Raw genomic sequence first — 25,613 nt, 5'->3', positions numbered from 1 at the left:
TAGCTATCCAGAAATAGACTCCAACCAAAAGGAAATGTAAATTAGAACAACCTCTATAGAAAACAGTGTAGAGGTTCCTCAAAGAACTAAAAGTAGACCCACCATTTGATCCAGCAATCCCACTACTGGGTGTCTACCAAAAGGAAAACAAGTCATTTTATCAAAAGGTGTCCACCTGTACTCATGTGTTTATCACAGCACAATTCACAATTGCAAAGATATGGAGGCAACTTAAGTGCCCGACAACTGATGAGCGGATAAAGAAAATGTGGTGTATATGTACCATGGAATACTACCCAGCTGTAAGAAGGAATGAAATAATGTCTTTTGCAGCAACATGGATGGAACTGAAAGCCATTATCTTACGTAAAGTATCTCAGAAATGGAAAAACAAATGCCACATTACTTATTTATAAGTGGGAGCTGAATGATGGGTATACATGGTTATATAGAGGGGTGGAATGAATGGACTTCAAAGACTCAGAAGCAGGGAAGGTGGGAGGAGGGTGAATGATCAAAAATTACCCACTGGATACAATGTATACTATTAGGGTGATAGGTGCACTGCAAGCCCTGCCTTCACCATCATACAATTCTGTCCGTGTATCAAAAAAAAAAAAACCCCACGTGTACCCTCTGAATCTACTGAAATAAAAAAAAGAAAACTACAACATAATAACATAGGCTAAAATGTTACAGTTATTAAAATGAGTATTTGTGAAGAATTTCAGTGACATGGGGGAAAAGGTTTCAATAATAAAATTTATCATTTAAAATAATAAAATTTAAATGATAATAATGGCTTGTATGTATATATTATATGTAGCACCTCACTTCATCCTTGCAAGAACATTTCCATTATAGAGAAGAGCAAAACAAGTTAAAGCGAGGATAAATAACTTGCCCAAAGTTGTACGTATTTTAGATATAGATTTGGAATTTTAATACCAGCCTTGCATTCTTAGCTCCGAAACTCTTCTGCATCTCCTAACAAACAGCAAATAGTATGAGCAGAAATTCTTCTACATTTGTCTAAAGTGAAACCGTATATAAGCTTCAAAGACAAGCTCAACCTTGATTCCTTCTCATAGTCTATGTGAGAAGCTCACAATTAAAAAACTTAAATGTACAAAAATGTTGGTAGTAAAGAAGACAAATGCTAACAATTGTTGTGTTTGACTGGTAGGATAAAAAATGGTTTATTTCTCTTCTGCTTCCCTTTATTTTCTCTTTTTCACCAATCAGGCATTATTTCTCATTAGTTTTCAATTCCAAAAACTTTATTTAAAATAAGAAAAAAGGTGAAAGCTAAAAGATTTCTAAAAAACTTGTAGCATTTTCCCTGAAGAGCGAATGAAATATACAAAGGTGTACAGACACACGATTCTTAGTGTCCTTTTACACCTTGTGAAATGTTGATTGTCCATTCAAACTGAAGTTCAAGGAGTCCATAGTGTTTCCCTCATAATTTGGGGAAAATTATTACAAGAATTGGGCACACAGCTCTGATAACTCTACAGCAGTTTGGGCCTCAGCTGTAAGAACTACTGCAGAGTTTCACAGGATCAGAATTTACTGTCCTACATGCAGGCTGCCAGCGGTAGATCCGAAAGAGAAGACAAACTGGTCTTTTTCCCGCCCCATGTTTCGGAGACAAAAAAAAAAAGTAGTCAAACTTTTGAAAGAAAAAATATGTTCAATATTATAGAAAGGAAACTAACAGTTGAAATGAGATCATCAGCTAATTTTCCTGCTGCCACGAGCGAAGGAAGTAGGACAAATGACACCACTGTGAGGCTTTCCTGGGGAAGGGGGGAGGGTGCAGGGGCGTCACATGAGCTTTCTCCCAACACGCCAACTACAGGACATTTTATGAACATTGTATTTTGAGATTAGGGGCTTCAGATTTTTAAAATCTGCCCTATGAACACTAATGATAATAATGGCTTGTATGTATATATTATATGTAGCACCTCACTTCATCCTTGCAAGAACATTTCTATTATAGAGAAGAGCAAATCAAGTTAAAGCGAGGATAAATAACCTGCCCAAAGTTGTACGTATTTTAGATATGGATTTGGAATTTTAATACCAGCCTTGCATTCTTAGCCCTGAAACTCTTCTGCATCTCCTAACAAACAGCAAATAGTGTGAGCAGAAATTCTTCTCTATGTGTCTAAAGTGAAACCATATATAAGCTTCAAAGACAAGCTCATCCTTGATTCCTTCACTCTCACCTGAACGACCATACAACTGACTCTGTAGCTCCCTTTTGGTTCCTGACCTGCTCTGTGATATCTAGCAAGAGGACCCCGCATGCGGCCTTTATCTCTCCTATATTGGAGATGTGGATTTGGGGGGCATTATGGAGTCTCATTCACATCCACCTTCCCCACTATGTCCCAGTATCACCCGAGTGTCTGTGAGCACAATGACTGATCAAGGAATCGTTAAAATCATAACTGGCTGACCGAACTCTTGGCAGGTTATGAATGATATTTTCCATAGAATTCACGTCTTTTCGGGGCTATCCTCAAATCTCCAAAGATGATTCCCTCTAGTAGGGAAAGGACCGACCAAAAGGAGCTTTCTGAAAAGACTTCTCATTGTTTATTATAATCCCCTGGGAGAAACGAATCTTTATGTTTCTACAGTCTTAAAGTTAGCACCTCAATCAGTAATTTCTTTAAAGTGATTTGCTTGATACCTGAAATAAAATTACATTTCTGTCATTTACATACATATTATTAAGTAGTCTCCCTTTTTACAGTAAAAATGTAGCTTCATTCAGTCCCATGCCTCCATTCCTTTTCTACTCTTAGGATGGTTGGGGGCCCAACAGAAAACATTTGGGCAAGATCCCAGTGATACCAGTGGCATCCTGAACCAACAACACTGCCCCAAAAGGGTATGTTTTAGGTCAAGGTTAGTTTCCTTTATATGGTGCTACTTACAACCGCTGGTGAGGGGACATGGATGCTCGCAACGGACCGTGGGCGGATGTGGTTGACCAGATGGCAGAGGACCACGCCATCCATGAGCGCCGCCCCCAGGTCCTCGTGCAGACTGACCTTCAGCCTCATCTCGATGCTCTGTCGGGGAATCAGAAAGAAGCCAGTTGCTATCGACACCGAGGCAACCAAGGGTAAAATATAATTGCAGGTATTTACAAACTGAGGTACTCATTTCATTACAGGGGATGAGGATAAGAATGTCTAGAAAATACTGACATTATTTACATCTTTGCAAATAATATTGAAAATCCCTCTGCATAAATATCAATTCAGTTGTGTCTAAAATTTTTAATTAGTAGAATGAAAGGAATCATGGAATCGCTTCTTGAGCTCAACACTTCCTCAGCCTTGGCTATGAAAATATACAAACAGAAAGAACTGATAAATAAAAACCAAATCTGACTGGTTCAGATGGTCTACATGGGGCAGAAGAGGGATTATGGGATGCCTTTTAGACTATGTTTTAGTTGAGAAATCAATTTTTGTTCTTTTTTCAAAAATTAAACTTGATTTTGAGATAATTTGAGATTCATGCGCATTTGTAAGAAATAATACAGAGAGATTCCATATACCCCTTGTCTAGTGTTCCCCAATGGTAACAACTTGCAAAAAAACAATCAGGATATTGACATTGGTAGAGTCAAGAAACACAACATTCTCATCACCACGAGGATCCCTCCAAGTCTAAGATATAGGAGGCAAAAAGCAAGCCCATGGAGCTCACTCCCATGCTGTTCCTCAAGTTCCAGGGACCCTGGCCAGTCTGCCTTCTTCTCTTTCCCTTTTTTGTAGAGATGGAGTCTTGTTATGTTGCCCAGGCTGCTTTCTAATTCCTGGTCTCAAGTGATCCTCCCACCTTGGCCTCCCAACATGCTGGGATTATAGGCACTGTGCCTGGCCCTATTTTTAAAAAATATAGAATATTGCTTCACTTCTGAAAATTATTCTTTAGTTACATAATATTTCTTGGGTACCTCACGGAGTTGTTCCACCAGCTCTTTTTCTTCTCTCATCTGTTCCATTTTTCTCCGGATTGTAAACTGTGGGTCTATAGATTCCAAATTTCTCTGAGGTCTTAGAAACACTACAATAGAAAGGGAAAAAAGTTTTAATGTAGTGCCTTGTACAAGTTGCCACATAGCACTACTCATAGTAAAACTAAACAGTGTTTTCATGTATCCAAAATAATTCATTTGCCACTTGAAGAAACAAAAGAAATTCTGATTTTACAGGGAAAGTTTGATTTGAGTACTCTAAAAGAGATTATATTTTAAATGACACTGAATTGTGTGGACTAACAAGCTGTATTTTTTGGCGATAATAAACTGAATCCGGGGAAGGGTCTGGATCATTGTTGGGACCATTCCAGGCCACTTCTCTGACAGATGGCCTGCCTTTCTCTCTCACCTTTCTGCTGTTCTCATTCTAAGTTTTAATTTACACTTACAAACTTTTCATTAAATTCAGATAATTTCTTTCAAATAAGATGGCTCTTGAATTGTTTCACTTATTAAAAATAAGCACAGGTTAATGTTTTTGTTGGCATAAAATTTTTCTGGGTTAAGAACTAAGTGATGAAGCACAGGATTACATATCTGAGTGCGGAGTGGAAAAATTCTGCCTTCTAGGCTGTCACTGATAGTGTGTCCAAAAAGTTAGCTCTCTGGAGATGAGCACATACTTCTTTTAGAAAGGCTGGCAAGATTAGAGATGGCTTAAGAGATCATCGTTGGTTTCAGGTCCTTAAAACCACAACTTCCAAGAATAGTAACTAACAGTGATGCTCCCTCTATAAGGAGTAAAGAAAATGCATGCTCTTAACCTCCTAAGACTAACATCTTTTAAAGATCAATCAAGAAGGTAAAAATATTCTACATATGGAAGAGTGATTACAGCAAGAGTTTTAATTAATTTTTATGCCACAAAGCCCAGTGGCAGAGTTAAAACTTAAATTTCTTTCTTCTTAGAGATTTTTGTCCTAGACTATCAACCTTCCATGCACACAGAGGGAGCAAAAAGCTGTTAAGAGCCTAGCTTGGGGTGGGGAAGGGAAGTCCCTCAGAAAATTTTGGGCGGAAAACTCCAGTTTTATAAGTCAATCCTGCATAAAAGGCTACGCTGGTGTACTGCAATCGCAGTAGTTTCAATCACTATAACTTAAACAATGTCAACAAAAGAGTATGCAACTTTTACTCTATCCTAATAAAAATTTCCTATGGGCCACTTTAGGAATTATTTCAATGTATTAGATTTTTAAAAATAAATATGGTTTACAAATATAATATTAATACTTTGGATAAAAGACTCAAGTCTACATTTCATATAATAAAAATAATCCTGTGCTTGCTTAACTATTAATACATCATTTTAATCTCAATGTGCACCTTTGGACATGCATTATACTTCTCGCATCTCAGTATTTGATTTCTAAATTAGTGCTAGGATATTTGAATCAGCATTCTGACACTCTATGGAAGATGAGAAAGTTGACATATCTTAAATCCTTGATTGTACAGTTCTTGGAGAAAGAGGATGATTTAATATACATAAGCCTTTCACCTTCCAGAACCGCAGAGAGGAGTAAGCTTGTGGCCGGGGCTCTGCTGGACACCACCGAGGGAAGTCACAGGCAAAAAGAGCCAGAGGCATGTCACAGAAGGGCTGTCGCCAAGGCCCACAAAACCCAAACCTCACAGGAGGTGAGACCAATTGGCTAAAAAACCAAGGCCATGGCCCACAAAAGAAGGACAGAATGGCTAGGCAGGGAATGATGATAAGTTCACAGAACAAAGAGGGAAACAAGGAAAAAGTGAGACAAACTAAGAAGCATGGACAAAATTGGACAATTGAGTTTAACTTGCCTTTACACCATCTCAAGTAAAACAACAACAAAAAACCCTACCTATTTAAGCATATAAACCAGAAGAGAAATATATGAAAATGTAAAATCTATAAATAATTCATACCCTCAAAGAAAAGAGTCAACCAAATTTTACCAAAAAAGTCAAGGAATGTGGGAAGAGTTGGGTAATACACAGATATGCCAGAAGGGGGCGCCTCAACATCGCTTAAACAAGTCTAATTTTTTTGGAGGTTTTATTTTTCTTTGCCCTTTTTTCTGGGGGTAATCTCATCTAATACAACGTGTTTAATATTTTCATTATGTTTTTATTGGCATATTTCATTCTGAATATGAAACTATCAGGAAGTTAAATGACCCATGAGCTTTTGTACAACAGAGCACACAATTCGAGTATCTAGGCCCTATTAGAGCGCTGTGTGAGATTTCAGGATAATGCAGTGGTGTATGGGTTTTAATTTCCTGGCATCGTTTTTCATTTTAAATTTCTGTGCAGCTTAAAAACACAACATGCACGTTTGGGCATTTGCCCTATGAATGTTAGGCAATCAAAAAGTGTTAAAAAAAAAACCCTAAACACTTGAACTGTGGTTTTTAAAAGTGAACATTTCAAATGTACATAAAATTATTAGAAACGATGACTATCTTATTACCAGTTTTCTAAATGCATTAATTACTATGACACATATGAGAATTTAAAATAATCTCTTTAGGCTCATAATAAGCCTACGAAGCACATGAATGCTTATTTTGCTCTGTTTGTTAAGACAGAATCATTTTACTGGGCCCATTAACGCAGTGCTGATTATATTACTACAGTTCTTTTTTTCTTTCAAGTCCTATTTAAATAATAAATCCAGTGACCAGTCTGGGTCAAGGCTTCAGGAAATTGATCTATGATAGAATTATTCTGATTTTCCTTAATTTCACGTCACTAAACTTCAAGAACTTCCTTACTTAATTCAAAGGAATAAAAGTTTAGCTTGAGGCTATGAGACAATATTAAGGAGTAGCCCCACGGTGAGCACCTGTTTTTCAAATCAAACTACCTGTGACTGTTTAGCTGTAAATAAGAAGGGAAAAATAGTGGCAAGAAAACAGAGTGTGTATATGAGTGGTTGTGAGAGTGTGTTTGTGTGTGTAAGAAGAGACAGCAAGGTAGCTGATTTAAGATAAAGGAAAAAAAATGAGTCCTGCTTAAGCTAAACTTACGGTTTAATTACTATATGTCAAATAAGTAACATTTAAAGAATGGAGAAAATCTGCTCATATACATAATTTATTTAGCAGGAGAGATAAACAGGAGCCCTGCTGGAAATGGTGAGTGAGCTTATGCAGAATATCGAACTCATCCTTGCAGGTGCAGGTCTAATTCTACTGGTTTTTCCATTCTCTCTACATTTCCCCTCACTCTCCTCCCCATCCTCACCCCTGAGCTGGTAATAATTTCTCTCTTCTATGAACATACAAAATTCTTTATCTGTGTCTCTCCCATGGCACTCAGCTTTCTGTCTAACAGTAGAGCTGTATTTCTCTCCAATATAGATTGTTAAGAGTTTATGTCTGTTTCCGACTAATATCCCCTGCCCCACAAAGCCATGAGTTGGGCAAGATGAGTTGTTGAATGAATAAATGAAACAAGTGTTTCAAAAACTCCCTCATTCAAAGATCAGTCTATTTGTAGATTGTCTTGCAGAGATTATCCTGTCCTGATAACCAGTCATCTGAATTTTTTCTCATGAAAAATCTCCTAAGCTCAGTTTCCAGGTCTGAACGTATTAGACTCTGAAATAAAAGTTCCATGAATCTCAGCAGACATCCTGGCTGCCTTTTTCAGACCTGTATCCATAGTAATGAGCTTCATGCCTAACACATAACAGGTACTTGGCAGATATTTAAGGATGGGTACAAGAATCATTTCTCTCACTGTAAGACCGTCTTTCAGTTAAGCAAAGAAAGCAAGCCCAATGCTCTAAAAATTGTCCCAAATGCTCTTATCATTTAAGTGCATGCTCTTCATATAAAAAAATCAGTCTACTTATTAACCTTCATTATTTAAACTTAACTCAAGGAGAGATTTCTTCTCTGTGCAAATATGAGGTTTTGAAATTTGGCTCTCAATTTTCCCTTGGAAATTAAGAATCTCAACTGGGCATGATGTTAAAGATATACAAAATTAAGGGCAGCAATATGGTAGCTTTGAAAAAGTATCATGAGCTTTAGATTAAAAAAAAAACCTATTAGTGCTTACACTCATTTCTACACTCAATAAATGATCATCTCTGAGTGTGGAGCTTAGGCATCTCTACTTTAAAAACACTCAGGTGATTCTAATACAAAACCCAAATTGAGAACCACTGAAAAGCTTCTCACTTCCTCAGTTTCCTCATTATTCTTCTGGGGAAAATATTACCTATAATGCAATATTATTGTAAAAAATTAAGCAAAATGTCTGTACACTGGGGCTCAAGATGAATATGCCCATTCACTCATTCTCTGGTCAGAATTTACAGATCAATTTTCAATAAATATAAGTTAGCACCTACCAATTCATTACAAATGAAAAAGCAAAAATGATCCAAAAGAAGCCAGAAAGGGTTTTTAACTTAAAAGTGAAGGGGAAAAAAGAAAGATTTGGTAAGAGGCACAGAGCAAAGGAAAGAGCAGAAGTTAAGTTTTCAGGCTGAGAACAAACTGAGGCAGAACTGCCCACCCAGTTTAGGCGTGGAAGACCTATAGGCAAACTTCCACATCCTCCTCTACCCATCCCAGGAGGCAGAACTCAGGGACTGTGGGAATTCAAACTCCTGATGAACTTCTAGCCAGTTTGCCATCCTTAAAAATCTCTTTGAAGAATAAGTTTTAGGAAGAACGGGGAATTTAAAAGGAGATAGAATTAGAATAAAATATTCGAAAGAACTGAAATAAAAGGGGAATTTTTATATGAAGCGGGACAGTGAGCAAGGTATAAAAACGACAATTTTACCACGAATAACAACTAAAGAATATGAATGAAAGTCAAGTTACGTCATGTTCGGTTGAGTTGGTAATAATATGTATGCTATTTATTGACAAAGGTTATTTACAAAGGTAGCTGCAGATATTGAACAAGGGAGAAAACATGAGGAAACAAAACTGATGTTGTAATCAGCTTTGAAATGCCAAGAGAGGTCGCTGAATAGGATCTTCTACCGAAGAGGAATCAGTAAGAACAACACAAAAAGTAGGCTGTGTCCCTGTCACAACGCTCGCTCACAGACTTGTAGTCACAGAGTGCAGCTTTTTTAATTTTAAAAATGTATTAGAAAATGTATTCCAATCACAAAGCAAAGTCTAGAACAAAGAGAATGAAGATCTACATAGAAGATCAAATCTGGGAACGTGCAAAAGTATTTGGAAAGACTGTTTCTGCCCAGAAAAATTTTCTGTTGCCCGAGGCATAGCAGATACAAATTGCAAGTAGGGAATAATGAAAACCAGCAAACATCTTATGTGACTGACACAGCCACGTGAATATTGAAAACAATGCCTTTATTATTGTTGTTGTGATACAGCACCATAGCTTCCTGTGAAATCCCTGGAGTTTTCACTCATGGAAAAAATGCCAAATAATTACTGCAGAAATTTTTCTATTTTTAGAAAGATTTTCACAATGATTGTTATCTCTAGAAATCTTAGAATTTTTAATAAAAAGAAGGCAGCCTGGCTTAATACTCTCTGTATAGTGTTCTCTATAAACATCTGTAAATGTTGTGGTGGAGATGATTCTAGAGTCAGGAGCCCTGGGCCTGGTCCCACTGCCACCTCCTCCCTGCAGGGTGACCCGGGCAGCTCACCTCACCATTCTTGTTGTAGTCAGTTAATCCATAAGGACAGAAAAATTCTACTGCTACATAACACATCTAATTCGTTCCCAACTTTAAAAAAAGTCCTTTGGTTTCAGATATCACTCCTAAGGAAATACCAAACCACACATAAATCTTTCGTTCTAGGCCTTATTTCCTTTAGACAACATCAAACCCATAAATAGCTATGCTTTCTGAAAAACAAAAATGCCTCCCCTCTTTTTTTTTATTTTTTATAATTTTTAAGTAAAGGAACTCTTTATCAAGAAAGTTTCCATCTAGTTCTCCTCGACTCCCAGAATTTAAGACAGGATGATATAAGGAGGGCCTTTTGTTTCATGATCACTGTTCTTTAATGATACTTATTTTCAGTTAAAAGATTTACATATCTATTAAATGTTAAAATTACTTTTTATAACTAAGCTGCCAAAGTATTCATTAACTTTCAACATAAGGAAATTTTAAGAGCATTTTAGTCGAATTTTAACTAAAAATTACAGTAAGTGTTTTAATACATATTTTCCAAGTATTACCTATAACATAATTGGATAAAAATATAAGTATTATCAGAAAATATATTTTCCCATTGGGTTTGCATTGTGGGTATACCTCACATCTCCCTTCCCGTAAGTCACACTCTGTTTCATTTAACGTGACTACAATCACTTTGTATTTTGAAGGAAAATGTTTAAAATATGAACTAGCATGAGTCTAGAATGGAGATTAAGATATATGTGGTATGCAGATCTAACTAAATATATTTATTTTATTTTCATCTTTTAGGCTATTTAAGATATTTAATGACACAAAATTAAAAGATATCTATATTAATCCTAGCTGAGTGTCCTCATTTTTTTATTTATGCATCTGATTCTCAGGCCAAATTATTAGTCGTGAATACTATACAGATGAACTTACACACAAGGTGTCAAAGATCAAAACGTGCAAATAATTTGGAAAAAAAAGAAGGCAAATGATTTCTCTTCATCTTTAGAAATTTCTCACATTAACATTATTTTCAGTGCAACACTCTAGGATCAGCTGCAGTACATTTTAATTACCTTAAAACTCTCATATGATAAGCATAAATAATAAAAGATCAAACTCTAAAAACATTTAGTTCAGACATAGGAGCAAACAGGGACAATCCAAATGTGCAAACCCCAAACCTTGGTAAACAAGCAAACCAAAAAAACCCAAGCAAAAAAAGTAAGGAAGAGAGTACTGAAAAGTTTTCCGCAAATTCAAAATATTCAAGATAATTAAACTGTAGTTTGACAAACAGCAGGAGAACAATCCACATGCACTTTTCTGGACTTCATTTTCTAGGCTTGCTCATTACCTCTTGTATCAAGCATGCAGGCAAATATGCTCTATCTTCAGCTGCACAGAACAGAACGTTCAATACTCTCACTGGCTTATTAATGAGAACATCAGAGAATAGGTACAAAGCCACCTACCATTGTCACTGTCTCCTTCAGATGGAACACTGTAGCTAGAGCTGTCCCATGTCTGTGCCTGTGTAAGTGTGTTGAAGGAGATAGGAGGAAGAATGAGGGCTGGGTCTGCAGGGGAGCCAGAGAGCCAGTCCGCGTACAGTTGCACAAGGACCAGGAAAAACCAAAGGGGCAGCAGCATTTCACAAATGGCATAGGGTTTATATGGAAATGAAGAGTGGATTTCATTTATATGGGGTTTCATTTCAAATGTACAATATAGGAGAAGAATGAAAGATGGCGCATGGAATAAAAAGAATGATAAAAACTGAGTGTTAGTACTCATCAACATACACTTTGCATGCAGTTAATATTGTTAATCTTAACAGTTCCGCAAGCCCACAGCCTTAGAGCATTAATGAATCAGGTCAGCAGAAGGAAAGAGTACCCACAGGTTAAGTAGATACAAAGTAAAAGAGCTACCAGATACCTTTCTCTAACACTTTCTAAATAACTGACAATCTTAGCAAATATGATTCACACAAAAAATTCAGTCACATAGAACAAAGCTTAATACATGTAAATATATCTATTATTTAGAAATAAAACTATTATGGAACCATTGTTTACCATTAGTGATTTCTTTTCCCCAAGGCAAAGTAAAATTTCTTTTTAAAGACATCTATAGGTCTGCTGTCATGCATTCTTGACAGCTGAATCTAGCCAACTGTTTCCTCAATCCTTGATATATACCTTTCAATAGTGTTTTCAATATTGCTCAGTAAAATCAAAACAAAACAAAAACCCAAACAATTTTGGATACTAGTAGAGTCTATTTAACAACAAACCCAATTAAACAATAGATGTCAATCAATTTTAATAACTTCTGAGTTGGTCATTTATGAAACAATATCCCTTATTATTTGCAGTAAATATATATATATATAATTTCATATTTAGAAAATATCTATATAATTTTTTATTCCATCATAAGGCAGGGCCAGTAAAACAAATGGACATGGTTCTAGGAATGAATAGTTTGGTATGTGCAGTTGTCTTTCTTTGGAGAGAAAAAAGAAAAGAGAAAAATATTTATTGTGAAGAAAACTGTCAGCCTACTTTAAGAATCTAAGTTCTTATTCCAACTTGCTAATTTGAGTAGTCTGTTTTTACTGATAACAGAAATCACATAAATCCACATACTTAATTTTGAAATAAAAATTAATTGGCGTTAAACATTCTAAAACAATCAAAAATCTATCTTTTTTAATCATAAGATTTCCAATTGAGACAACCATGTATATTATTTACCAGAAAATGTGAAAAATAGATACTATACTATTTTAAAATAACTAAATCAAATGGAAAAAAAAATCCCAATACAAAAATTCTAGTTTTATAATAAAAGTTCCAACATGCCACTCGATGCTCCTGAAGATAAATCAACATTATTTATAGCAACCAAACTCCACAGAGCTTTCAACAGCGAGAACAATTTCCACATTTGTTAGTCAGCATTATAGAAAGGCTGGAAGCTTGGAAAGGAAATTATTTTTGTTTTCTGCTATTTAAAATAAATACTCCATTTATTCCTCATCACTACCAAAAATTTGAAATGATTTAACAGTGCCAGTACAATGTAAGCCTTAACTTTGATAAATTGAGTTTAGACTCGATATAAGGAATAAAAAAAGTCACTGAAATAATTTTACAACTAAATTGCAAGTTGCGCATTCAAAAGAATGTTATTCTTTGGAGATCCATTCACCTTCTGATTTTCTCCATTATGAAATATTTTAAAATTGTGCAGAACTTCCTACAAGGATGAGGAGGAAGTCTATGGCCCTATATGACGTCCCCAGTGTGCAGAGGTCAGTCTCCTGTGGGTCATCACCGCAGGCCTGGATAAGGTGTGCCCACACTCACCTCCATTCCTGCCAGAACACACCTGAGACCATGGAAATGGGAGCCCAGCTCAGGGCCCTCAGCCCAGATCTGGTCATAATCGCTTAGTTCCAAACACGAAGAAGCCAGCCATTTGGCTCTCATTTCATGTACAATTTGGCTCTCACTAAAACACCCACTAACTCTTGTCACACCCAAGCATCTTCTCAAATGGCTTTTGTCCTACAGCCCGTTCAAACTGCTGGGAAACCATCACACTTGGCCACATGTTACCCATCCATCAACTTGCTCCAAGGATGAAAAACATTTCCTTTATTAAAGAATCATCTTTTGCTTGTTTGTTTTTCCTACAGGTACTTTTGTTCCAAATATACATGTGTATACCTTTCATTGTTGTCAAAATGCCTTACTGGAAAACCTGAGAACATCTGAGTTCTTGACCAGCTTTTGCTAAAACATGTCTGAATCCTTTATCAACACTTGCTTAAAAGCATTAGCAGTGAGTGTAGGCGAATTACCAAAGAGTCAAAAATATTAAAACAAAGAACGACCTAAAAGAGGGAAGACAGCACAAGAACTTTAAATAATTGCAAAAAGCAAAAGAACCAAAGTTTTTTACACAGAGTCCTTCTTTTTAATGTCAATAGTTGTTCTGCACATTGCTTCAATTTACTTCTATAAATAAACTAATAACATATTAAAGTAGGCAATGCTTTCCCAAAAGACTTCTTTTTAAAAATGACCCCTGACCACTCATGTAAGCCTTGACATGATCACCCTGTTAAGTGAGTAAACACATAGAACCTACCAGGCTCAGAAAGCAAATGAGAATGTCTCAGCAAGGAGATACTCTCCCAGAAGAAGGCTGTACTTTATCTCAGCATAGCACCAGGAACCGCTGGGGCAAAGGGGCAGTTACTTTATCTTCCTTGTGCAAAAACTTACATGCCCCACTTACTAGCAATGCTCCCCTCTTTTTTTCCTTTGCTTTGATTCCAAAGTAAAGTATGATATCCATTACTGACAACATGGACTTCGCTGATTCACTGAAAACAAAGGTCTAAACTCTAGCCTCCCCCAGCTGTAGCAAGGTTCTGATGCCAGGATTTCAACTCAGCAGAATCGACAAGGATGTTCACATCGATAATGCATACATTTAAAAGGCTCAAGAGAAACCACTGAGTTATTTAAAGTGTCAGAATGGGCTGAGGCTTTCATTTACCTGATCGAGGCTTCAGGCCAAAAGGAGCTGTGCTGTTTGTGGTAGGAGAGACTGCAGGGGAGTTCTCTCTGATCTGTGGCGTTAGAAGGAAAGGAAATTAGGAAAAAAAAAACCTGAAGCAAAACCATGTGTGCTTTTCTATGTTCAAGGATTATAATAAAACCACCACCTTTTTGCATTTGCTGCATTAGTCCTGGCTAAAAAAAGATCACTTTGCAAATGTTTTAAGTGGCATAAGCAACAGAATATTGTTTTGGGGTGCCTTATTCAATTTTTTATTGGCTCATTATAAAAATATTTTACAATCACATGAAACTGGCAATCATCTTCTCCTCTAGCACAGTTGTGTGCATGGGTGCATGTGAGCGCACGCACACACACACACCCATAACAGAAGGAGGGCACATCTGATAAAAACTCTCATAACACACTGAGATGAGGAAACAGGTAACACTGAACAGATGTCTCCTCTACAGAGAAACCACATGCTGAATCATTTATGGATAACAAGACATTCTAAATCAGGGGTCCTCAAACTACGGCCCACGGGCCACATGCAACCCGCTGAGGACATTTATCCGGCCCTCCGGGTGTTTTTTTATTATTTTTTTTTTTTGCCACCACTGCCTGTCCTGCTTAGCAGCCGACTTGTCCCGGGCCCACAGTGCGCATGTGTGGAATGTGCGCCGCACTCTCCAACAGCCCTCCAATGGTCTGAGGGGCAGTGAACTGGCCCCCTGTCTAAAAAGTTTGAGGGCCCCTGTTCTAAATGTTGCCTATTTGAGCGATTTTCATTCTGTCTTCTTATAAAGATGTTCACATATTTGGTTTTCAAAAAAGTATCTTATAAAAATCTTTAATTATGAATAGGGCCAGGTAAGACCATGGTAGCTATTGAGAGTGAGATGGATCCCCCAGAGACTCTTTGCTAAACTCATTAATCACAACAGTCTTAGATTATCTGTTTCTGTAAAAGATATTCCAATTCGGGCTTCAGACACACCTCACCTTCCATTAATCATCAGGAAACTTACCTCATTTGGAGAATACTGGCTCCCATTACTCTGTAATGTTAGGTCACTTTGCACCTTAAAGAAGGGGGAAAAGCCACTGTTATGCTCCATTAGCCTGTGAAACTGATGAGACAAGAACTGTGTCTTTCTTCTTCCATCACACCCCTGGCCCATAGCACACGGTGACTATATACTGAATTAGCGTGTTAAGTAGCTAAGTAGGTCAACTTGTATTTTCTGAAAACATGCAGCTGTATTCATAGAAAAAATACATTGAAAGTATTATACAAACTAAGATAAATAAACTTTCCAGAGCGAACAGTTTACTCCAAAGTATTTGTGGACATCAGCTCACCTTTCTAGGTTACCAACCTGCCTGTTGGCTCCCACCCCCATTTTAAGTATGGGTTTTTTGAAGCGGTAGAATGCAGTTGTTCCTAAATATGCAGAATCACACTGGGAGCTTTTAATGAATATATACACATGTCTGGACCCTAAACGACCTGGGTAAATCTCACGTTGTCAGTTCAACATCAATTTGCTTTGGCAACTACTGGTTAAGAGAGAATTTTTCTGCAGTAAAGCATGTAGAATTTGTAACTGGCTACAGAGGACAGTGAAGATGACATGCTGGTTTCCAGAAAGAATGACTGGGGTGGGGGCAGTGGCATCACTGCATACCACTGAGAATACAGGAGCAGTTTAAGTGGAAGCTGACAGCTTCAGTTCAGCTATGCAGAGAATGAGATATTTATGGAGCATGGAGATGAAATCTGAATACTGGGAAGGGGGAGATTTGGGGCATGAGCTACAGATTTGAAAGTCATTGTTATTTATAGGGTAGCTGAGTCCCTGAGGGTGGCCAGATGGGCCATGGAGACAGCAAAGAGGGTGAAGAACAGTTGCTGAAGCAGGATCCTGAAAACCCAGCGTGAAAGGGACACAGAGATAAGAGCCCCAAAACAGACACACTCTAGTTCTTACCCAGATCTGTCTTCTTTATCTAGTAATAAAGAACCCCACTGATGCATCATAATAAAAAATTGGGCGATAGCTAACATAAATATCCTCACATATGCCACCGAATTAGTATAAATATAAGATGCCTGTTCCTATTCATTGTTGACTGCTATTAAAAAATATTCCGAACTTGGACACAAATCTAAGGGAAAAACATATTTTCAGAATAAAATGTCATTAATATCCCTATCCAATGAAATGGCTTTGTGAGAACTGCTCACAAGTAACTTCAGGTTTGATTCTTTCTAGAAGCAACCTCTTCCTCTCGTTTTTTCCTGTCCTCCCTCACACCTCCCTTGCCCTTTAATATTATTTATATAGGAGCATGTAAGTTGTAATTCTTCCTGGAAGGGTGCCACTGCTACCCACATGTGATGTGGACAGTCACCTAAAGTATGTTTAAAGTCTGATAATATGATGTGCTACCAATTACAAACCGCTTCAGAATCCGGGCCTCCCCTTCCCGCCCGGCTCCCACACTGCTGATTCTCCCACGGCTGTCTCGGCCCAACACTCTCCTGGCCTTAGGTCCAAATCCAAAACTGCCCGAAGGTCTAAGTCAACAGCCGTCTCCTTAAACTCTCTATCCATCCCCAGTCTCCCAGAGCACCTAAAACAGACTTGGGACTGCAGACTAGCTCATATTCTTCTCTAAATTTTTTCAAGATCCAAATCTTCTTTCCTCTGCAATTCTCAAAACTCCTTAAAAGTGAGGAAAACTTCATAGCTTTCATATTCCAGTCCTCTACACCAAAATCAAAGCCGAATCCAGCACAGTCACTCAACAAATACTGGCTAACTGATGCAAGACTATGCTGAGAAAATATAAAAATAATCATATCATAAATTGAGGATCATCTTTAAGTTCTGTATCATCCATATCACTGGCTACTTTCTTTTCTTTTCCTTCTCCTCGTGACTTCCTTCCAGAGCCAGGTATCCCCCCAACCCTTTTGAAAATCACAGAGACATGTCTGTCAATTGGGCATTGCTCCAGAGAAGGAAGATAAAGAGTAAGAATCCCTTATACCAAATAGATTTTTCATTCAAACAAAAATGAAAACAAAACAAAACAACTTATGCTATACTAAAATAACATAAAACATTGTAAGTTGGAGATGAAGTAGAGCTATCTTTTTTTCCTGGAATATCTGTGTCTTCCTGGTACTCCTGAAATCACGGACACAGGTATATGCTTTTTCCAAATTCTACTAGAGTGAAAGTTCAAGGACATTTTAAAGTAGCAGGCTTAAATAAAGGTGCCGAGGTAGGTGGGACCTGGTATATCCTGTGTATACAGAATAGTAATAGCATCTGCTGGATGAGAGCAGAAAATTCACTCTGGAGGAACATGTGCCGTGGCTGGCTGGAAGGCCCCATCAGCACTGAGCACTGGGCCTTGCAGAACTGCAACTTTCACCTACTGGTTAATGGCAGGTCGGTTGATGGAAGAAACGGACTCAGTGTTAAGGGCAAGCTGGGGTAGCCTAACTGACCAAATGATTGACACATTATTTGGAAGTCAAATTTCCTACTTTAGGAGGACACTGGGCTTTTCCACATACTACAATGACAGCAAGCATGGTTCAGCTTCAGCAAAACCCCATGAAGCTTTATGAGCCCACAAAAAAGTGTCAGATGAGTTTCAATTTAGACAATCACAAGAAAGTGCATTTAGAGGAACATAATACACAGTTTATCTCAGTGATGGAGTATTTTCAGCTTGTAGTTAAGACCCAGAGGTTTGTATATCAAATAAGCAGGACACTGAAATTCTGCTTATGCAGAATGCCCATTCCTTATGGTCTAATATCCCCTTTCTTTCTCTTTCTTCTTCCCTCTCTTCCTCAAACCCTCACTAACTACTCACTGTCAACTAGGTTAAGTGCCAGGTCTCACTTTGAGTGAAAATGCTAAGTGTTTGTACTATTGTGATGGAGAAAGACAAACAACAGGAGAAATAAGGAGGAGATCAATCAATAAATAAAAATCTGCTTCGAAAATCTAGAATTGACTGCAAAGATATACTTTACCTTTGCTGATGGGAAGAGAATGCTCTACTTTAAAACAGTATTGGACATTAAGGAAATGTAAGCTTTTAAACATTCTTTCCTAAACAACCAAAATGCTTAAAATCAGTAGCAATTCTTAAGAACCATTGGAATTGGCTAGTAAATCACTGTATCAACAAAAAACACCCTATGTATTGCTATTAGATTAAAAGATGAGATGAATACTAGACCTAGACAAATCTATGAACTGGGCTCAGTCTGTATTTAATATATACCCATCCACATTCCTGGAAACATTGCTCATGAACACATAAGTATTACAGCTTCCCTCTTTTGCCAAGACCTGGTCTTAAGAAAGATTCAACGCAATCGGCCCCACTAAGGTTTATAAGCATGATAAGACTTAGTGTTACCAGTAGTCCATGGCACAGAGAGGCAATATGTTGTAGTGGAAAAGCAGGGCCTAGCCTTTTACCAAGTAAGTGCCTTGGCCAGTCACCTGACCTTCTCAACCTTCATGGTCTACACCTATAAATTGAGCATGATAACTCCTACCTTTCACTTACACCTTATCTAGAATGTAAACTCCTAAGTGTACGCTCTTTGTTTTTTCACTGCTACTTCCTCAGTGTCCAGACTGACACCTGACACATAGCAGGCAATAAATGAATATTTGTTGAAGAAATGAAATAATGATAACGAATGTAAAACATGAATCACATGGTCTGGCATGTAGCAAGGCCTCCTTTTATAAAAATGAAAATCAGGAATATAAAAATTTTAATAGGAGACAAAACTATTGGAATGACCATACAATTATATATCAGAGATGGAGTGGATTTTTTCCCTAGAAGTTTTATGTCTTCCTTGTACTCCTGAAATCATGCACATAGGTGGCTACCTATTTTCCTAGAGTCAAAACTGGGTCTACAGCCAGATACTAAGATGGTCTTGAACTATCTCTTTACAGACTGCTTATTAGTGGTAAGGAAAAAAATAAAATAGTAATTATACAGTGGAAAAATGGGGTTTTCCCCATTTTTCACTGTGATTCGGTGATCAAATTAACATCACCAATGAGGGACAGAGGGACATAGTGTTCCCCTCAATGTGATACGCTAAGAACACAACATCACTTGTGCAGTATCCCAAATACAAATGAAGAACCACAGCCCAATCATGAGGAAGCATCAGACAAACAAAAAATGAGGAGCATTCCATTAAAAAATGGGGAGGCTTAAGTTCTTTAAAATTTTATGGTCATAAAAACCAAAGAAAGGTTATGGAAACGTTCCAGATTAAAGAAGGCTACAGACACCTGACAACTAATAGCTGCCACCAGAATGGATATTATACTGAAAGAAAAAAAAATGCTTTAAAGAGCATAATTAGATCAACGGATAAATATGGAGTATGGATAATAGCTTAGATGAGAATATGTTATCTATGCAAATTTATGAAGTTGATAACTGAAATACAAGATAAAATCCCTATTCTTAGAAAATACACACTGAAATGTTTAGACATAATGGACTATGATGTGTGGAACTTCCCCTCAAATATTTCAGAAAAAGAACTATGTGTATGTGGAGAAAAAGAACAAACAAATAATATAGCAAATATGGTAAAATGTTAATAACTGGTAAATCTGGGTAAAGGACTGTAATTGTTTGCAATGTTTTATAGAAGTTTGAAAATTTTTTGCAATCTTTTATATATTTAAAATTATTTCCAAAAAATAAAAAAAAGCTAAAAAAATGTGTCTACACAGAACCCAAATTGATCTCAAATAGAGAGCTTGATGAAATGGGTCCAGGGCAGCCTAAAATAAAAGGCTTCCTGATGTATCACTACTGGGTAATTCAATGATGCCTGCACTCAGGGAAGAGGTGGTACAGTGACTCTGCTCAAAGACCACACCGATAGCAATAATAGCATAGAGACCAACAGCTAACATTTAGGTGCTCTGTGGTGCGAGACTTTCCTTGAATCATCTCGTTTGATCTTTACAATAGGTATTATTATGATCTCAATTTACAGAAAATGAAGGTTACTTTTAGAAAGACTAATGACTAATTTGCCCACAGTTAGCAAGTCTTTGAGACGGGACTGATACCTAACATAATTCCAAGTTGCTGAGCTTAACAGTGAAACCACACTCTCTTGGAACATGGCTTTTCCTTTTACAGTGTTTTTTTTCCCTAATTTCTTTAACATAGAGACTTAGCCAGTTGAGAGTGTGAAACTGTTTTCTTTCCAACAGTGCATGTGCAGACATCTCAGGGGTGCGCATGTTGGTTTGTACACAATCTCAGTACCTACATTACCCATCCTAAGCCTATTCACTAAAAAGAGCGAAAATAGGTTGTAACCTGTTTCATTCCCAAATTATCAGCTCAAATCTCTCTCTATGACTGAGGTAACTTAATCTTTTTCTGGGACCTTCTAAGTTTATCTCTAATTTTATGTCAAAACTGCTTTCTCTATAGCCCCTAAGTTTCACTTCATGAAACTCTGCCTAAACCACCTTTACCCTGTCCCCAAATACACCTACCAGTGTCTCTTCCTGGTATCACTGTAATTCTCCTAGACACTCCCAAATTGTTTGTTCTTGTCTTTCAGGTCTTTTCTAGCTTATTTTCATGTGGCCAGTTTCTAGACTTCTTTCTGGGCTCTAAAATCTGCATTGATTGGTCCTCCCTCTGGTTCCTGACACAGAACAGGCTCCTGACGTGATCACAGTTGCCATCGCCTGACTCAGCAAGACTATGTGACGTAAAAAATTTAGAGGCACCAATAGAAGTAGCCAACTCTCATCTTTAATGGAAGGTGAGGTATAATAGGCAGAACTAAAGAGGGTAAAAGTAGGAAAGAGTTGAAAAATGTGTCTTGAACAAATATGAATATTGGCCTCACTAGTAAAGACGTTTTACCCCCTGACAAATGTTTACAGAATATGGCGGCCAGTATTCCACGGTGGAACACTGCACACAGCTCTGGTTCACCCAAGAGCAGCCTTACCTCACACCCCGGGGAGGTCTCCAGCTGCATCTGACCACTGTAGGAACAAGGAAAGGAAACACAAGATGTGAGTGGAATTTATGGCATAACTACTTCAATGTAAAAAGAGAAAACCCACTTTGTTATAAAAGGTAAACATACTTTAGCGCAGAATCTTGTAATTCTAAGGCTTCTGCTGACCCTGCCGGATACAGGTTTAAAACACTTCTCTCTGTAATATCTGGGCTTAATCTAAAGAGTAGAGGGGAAAAAAAGATGTTAGTAAATTTACAAAACTTTTGTTTTTAATAAATTCTATTGGTCATATTTTGTTTGAAATTTTAATATATTAAAAAGTTATACTGATCTTTAAGTGATGACAGGTTTGTGATGGAAATTTCAAACTGTATGGTGTTTTCCCACCATGTGCCAAAATATAATTTTCCATCTGTTGCTGGTATTGAAATCTGACTTATTCGTACTGTAATAGTAATTTGCAACAAAATCAAAATTTTCATAGGTAGCATATACGAAATTTTATTCTAGAACTTTATCAGAAGTTTATAGAAAAATTTAGCAAATTTACAGAAGCAAGTAAAGTTGCTAAGAGTATTATATTACAGTACATGGACAATGGCATTTTGTTTTAATAGGACGCTCTCTCTGATACACACTAATATTCCCACTTGAAAAGTAAGAATTCATAAGCAATTTGATATGCATTTTTACTTTTGAAATTATCTTACATATAGTTTCTGAATTTCTGCAATTTTAAGAGGTTAAATCTTATTTTTTTAAAGATCTCTAAAGCTAGCAATTTCTGTAAATTATATAAAAGTTACAAAGCCATCTTAAAGGATAGTGATGAATTCATATGATCTACGCCTATGAAAATCCTGCCAAACTAACAATTAGAGAAGGCTTTGAGAGAAGACAGCAAGAATGAAGGCAAAACAGAACAGCAATATCCAACTAAATTTTTTAATGTATAAAAAGTAAACCTCTAAAATTTAATCCTATAATCCGTGACTTGCCTTAAAAAAAAACTGAATCTATGAAATATGAGATAAAGGAAAAACTCAATGTAAACTTTCATTGCTAATATTCAGTCCAAGCAGCTAGAAATAAATGACCTCTTGATATGTCCTGTGTTTATCAGAAGCAAAAACAGGGCTCTTTATTGCTACTACACCAGCTCACAGAAATATTATAAAACTAGACTTGTCATATTATAATTGTACCATAATTATTTCAGGATAAACAACAACGATCTAAAGGAGCCAAAGTAATGGATTTTTTTAGGGAGGAAATGAAATCCATATAAAGTCTTACAAAATTGTATCATTTAAAAACAGGACACACTTGAAGCTCTGACTCGAGGAGGGAGGGGAGGCAAGGGCAATGTACATAACCTTAACATTTGTGCCCCCATGATATGCTGGAATAAAAAAAAAAGTAAAAAATAAAAATAGCACTCCATAAAGATGCAAATTCATTATCACTTGGAGGATTAGTCGGGGTTGTTTCTTCCACGATGCAGCACATGTGTGCCCACCATCCCCATTTGTTCGGTATCTTTAGCAATCATTGCCTTGGAAATTTCAAAGCTGGAGAAGAGTCTAGAGATCCTCAGAGCACAACCCACTCCTCCATAGAGGATGAGGAAACTGAGCCATTTCCCCCAGATCACTCGTATCTCGCCACTGGTTCCAGTCCCAGACACTGGTGCCACCGCTATTTCCACCAAACTAGGCTGGTCTTTTTTGCTTTGGGGCTCATATACTAATCAATCCAGACTTTGTAATAACAGTTTATTGGAAAAGTAATACAAAATTTAAAAGACAGAAGTATTAAAATAACATCAAGTTTGAGTCCAACTGGGGCCTTCACCCTGTCACGTTGGGTCTCTCAGGCTGTGTCCTGGACTGATGACGTTCCCTTCCCATTGACATCCTTGCCCTTGGGCACCTCGTCCTCTCATACACCTTCTCTCACTGTGGCACCTTTCAAAAATGACTTTCAAATCTGAGTCTCTAAGCCCCGGAACTAAACATCTAGCAGGTCAATGGGCGTTGCTACGTTGTTACCTTGAATTCTATTCAGCATGTCTGAAACTGAACCCAACATCTTCCTCTTCAAACTTGCGACCCCTCCAGGTTCCCAATCTCAGATAATGAGGTATCAGGCCTAAAACACCCTGGACTGTTCTCTGCAATCCTTCTTACCACCCACTTTCCAACAATCACCAAAGAACAACAACAGTACCTACCACTGGGTATCTACAATGCAATAATTTAGAAATACCCACAAAAAATCCACCTTAATATATTTCCTTCCACTTTTAATTTTTTCTAAGATTTTTATACAACTGGGCTCTAATTCTATCTATAAAATTGGGATCAAACTTTGTACATTTTAACATACTTTTTAAAAGTTAACATTATATAACGGGCATTCTATAATATCACTGGAAACTTTAAAAAACATTTTATTGTCTGTATCATGCTCCATCATATAAATGACCATAATATATTTAAAGTACTCCCAAAATTGTTAGATAATTTCTTTTGTCCCCCCCCAAATACTTGCTGTTAAAAATACCTATCCCTCACCCTTCCATCCCCAAATCTTTGTTCATGTCTTTTTGTCTCTTAGAATAAATTCTTAGCATTCATTTTAAAGGCTTATATTTGTTTTAGGCTTTTAAGATGACTTTTGGAATGCTTCTGCCAATTTACCTACCCATTAACAGTTTATATATTCCTCACAATCTTAAAAGGCAGACACTCATGACCCCATCTTACAGATGAGGAACCAGGGTACAGAAAAGTCATATAATCTACCCCAGTTCACTGATGTTGGAGCTGGGTTTGGAACCACTCTCTTGCTGATTCCTAGTTGTTTCCCCCACCCATGCTATTTCCCAATTTATGATAATTATACACACACATACATGCGTGTGCATGATGGCTGCATGCACAAATGGACACGAGTGCACATGTATGTACACACACAGGCTCTCTTTTGTCCTGTTTCCCTCTCACTAACTGCCCTGGTTTAGGATGTGGAATTCAGCTCTTTGAACATACCTTAACTAGATGCCTATTAAGCCAAGCCCTAAGCCAAACATTAGGGAGAATTAACAACATGAAGAGTCATATTTAAAAACCACCATTGCCAGCCTCCACATATTAAGACTCAGATCCTTAACACAGCATTTGAAGGCATCCGCTGGCCTACTCCACGCGGCCTCTCTGATGACTCGCGGTCCTGGCTGCTCCTCCGAAGCACCGGCTGACTCTGAGTCCCAGGGGTAGTGCCTGGTGTCTTTTGTGGATAATTTTCACTGGTGATACCGAAGCACGCCAGGGTGGAAAACCTCTGTTCTGCCTGAGATTGTCCAAGCCCGTCCCCTTCTTTCATGCCCTTGCCTGAGCTTTTTATTCAATCCTGAATTTGCTTTCTCCTTGAAATTGTCAGCCACTGAAGGCCCAGGTTAACGATGTCCCCCTTCAGGATGGCCAGCCCAGCCATCTTGCTTTTCCTGAGGTCAGGCACGCGCTGGAGTTTATCACTTTTTATCTCCACTACAAGCACTTGAGTCAATTACACTTATAAATAATGGCTCAAGACAGTCTCTAGCTGCCCTAGCTTAAGATCTTAGAAGGCAAGAGCCGTGTCTTGTTCATCTTTATATCCCCTAAGGTGCATGCTGTAGATCTTCTCATAATCTAAAGCATTCAATTAATGTCTGCAGAATTGAAATGCTTTTCAAGTCCATTGCTAAAGACTTCCAATCATACTCAACCTGCCCTGACACTTTTCTTTCAGGGCCAGACAGCATTGGTGGTGTTCAGTGAAACCCTGCGATTCACTAATAACCCTCTTCATAAATTTTGGAACCTAGCTAGCATGGCTGCAGTGAATCCCACATTCACCACATCATAAAACCACATCAGTTTACCAAGGATAAGCTTTGGGTCTATTCTGTAGCAGATCATGTAGTTACTACCTAATACCTGATGTTGCCTTACTGAAAAATATTTTTGTCCATGGGAATTCCATTGCCATTAGCTAAGAAATAACTATATCCACTGCATACAGTGCCTATTATTGACAAAGGCCAATTCAGACTTTAAAATTATCCTGTAACCCACATATTCAGACATACTTCACTTGGTTGACATATATTTGGCACCACTGGAAATACAGTGGTACCTGATATACCAATTCTTTCCTTTTTGGAAAAATTTTCTTTATATTTTTATAAATCAAGGGTTTAAACT

General features: G+C 37.5%; 1 protein-coding gene across 5 annotated transcripts in view; it reads right to left on the bottom strand.

Moving 5' to 3' along the window:
- The window catches only part of LRCH1 (leucine rich repeats and calponin homology domain containing 1), a 176,301-nt gene that overhangs the window by 23,749 nt on the left and 126,939 nt on the right, over positions 1 to 25,613 (bottom strand). For 3 of the 5 annotated variants that reach the window (XM_012782684.2, XM_012782685.2, XM_076009429.1), the window contains exons 12-18: positions 21,490 to 21,579; positions 21,349 to 21,385; positions 15,317 to 15,370; positions 14,283 to 14,355; positions 11,180 to 11,284; positions 3,989 to 4,098; positions 2,955 to 3,092 (exon numbers count right to left, since the gene is read on the bottom strand). In XM_012782684.2, the coding sequence (XP_012638138.1) occupies positions 2,955 to 3,092; positions 3,989 to 4,098; positions 11,180 to 11,284; positions 14,283 to 14,355; positions 15,317 to 15,370; positions 21,349 to 21,385; positions 21,490 to 21,579 (607 nt within the window). The remainder of the gene's footprint in view (positions 1 to 2,954; positions 3,093 to 3,988; positions 4,099 to 11,179; positions 11,285 to 14,282; positions 14,356 to 15,316; positions 15,371 to 21,348; positions 21,386 to 21,489; positions 21,580 to 25,613) is intronic. The other 2 variants (XM_012782686.2, XM_012782687.2) reach the window with 1 other exon arrangement.

This window comes from Microcebus murinus, chromosome 13, assembly GCF_040939455.1.
Source record: "Microcebus murinus isolate Inina chromosome 13, M.murinus_Inina_mat1.0, whole genome shotgun sequence".
In the NCBI taxonomy this organism is placed as follows: Eukaryota; Metazoa; Chordata; class Mammalia; order Primates; family Cheirogaleidae; genus Microcebus; species Microcebus murinus.
Note: the sequence above shows the minus strand (reverse complement) of the source record. Positions and strands in the feature narration are given on the sequence as shown.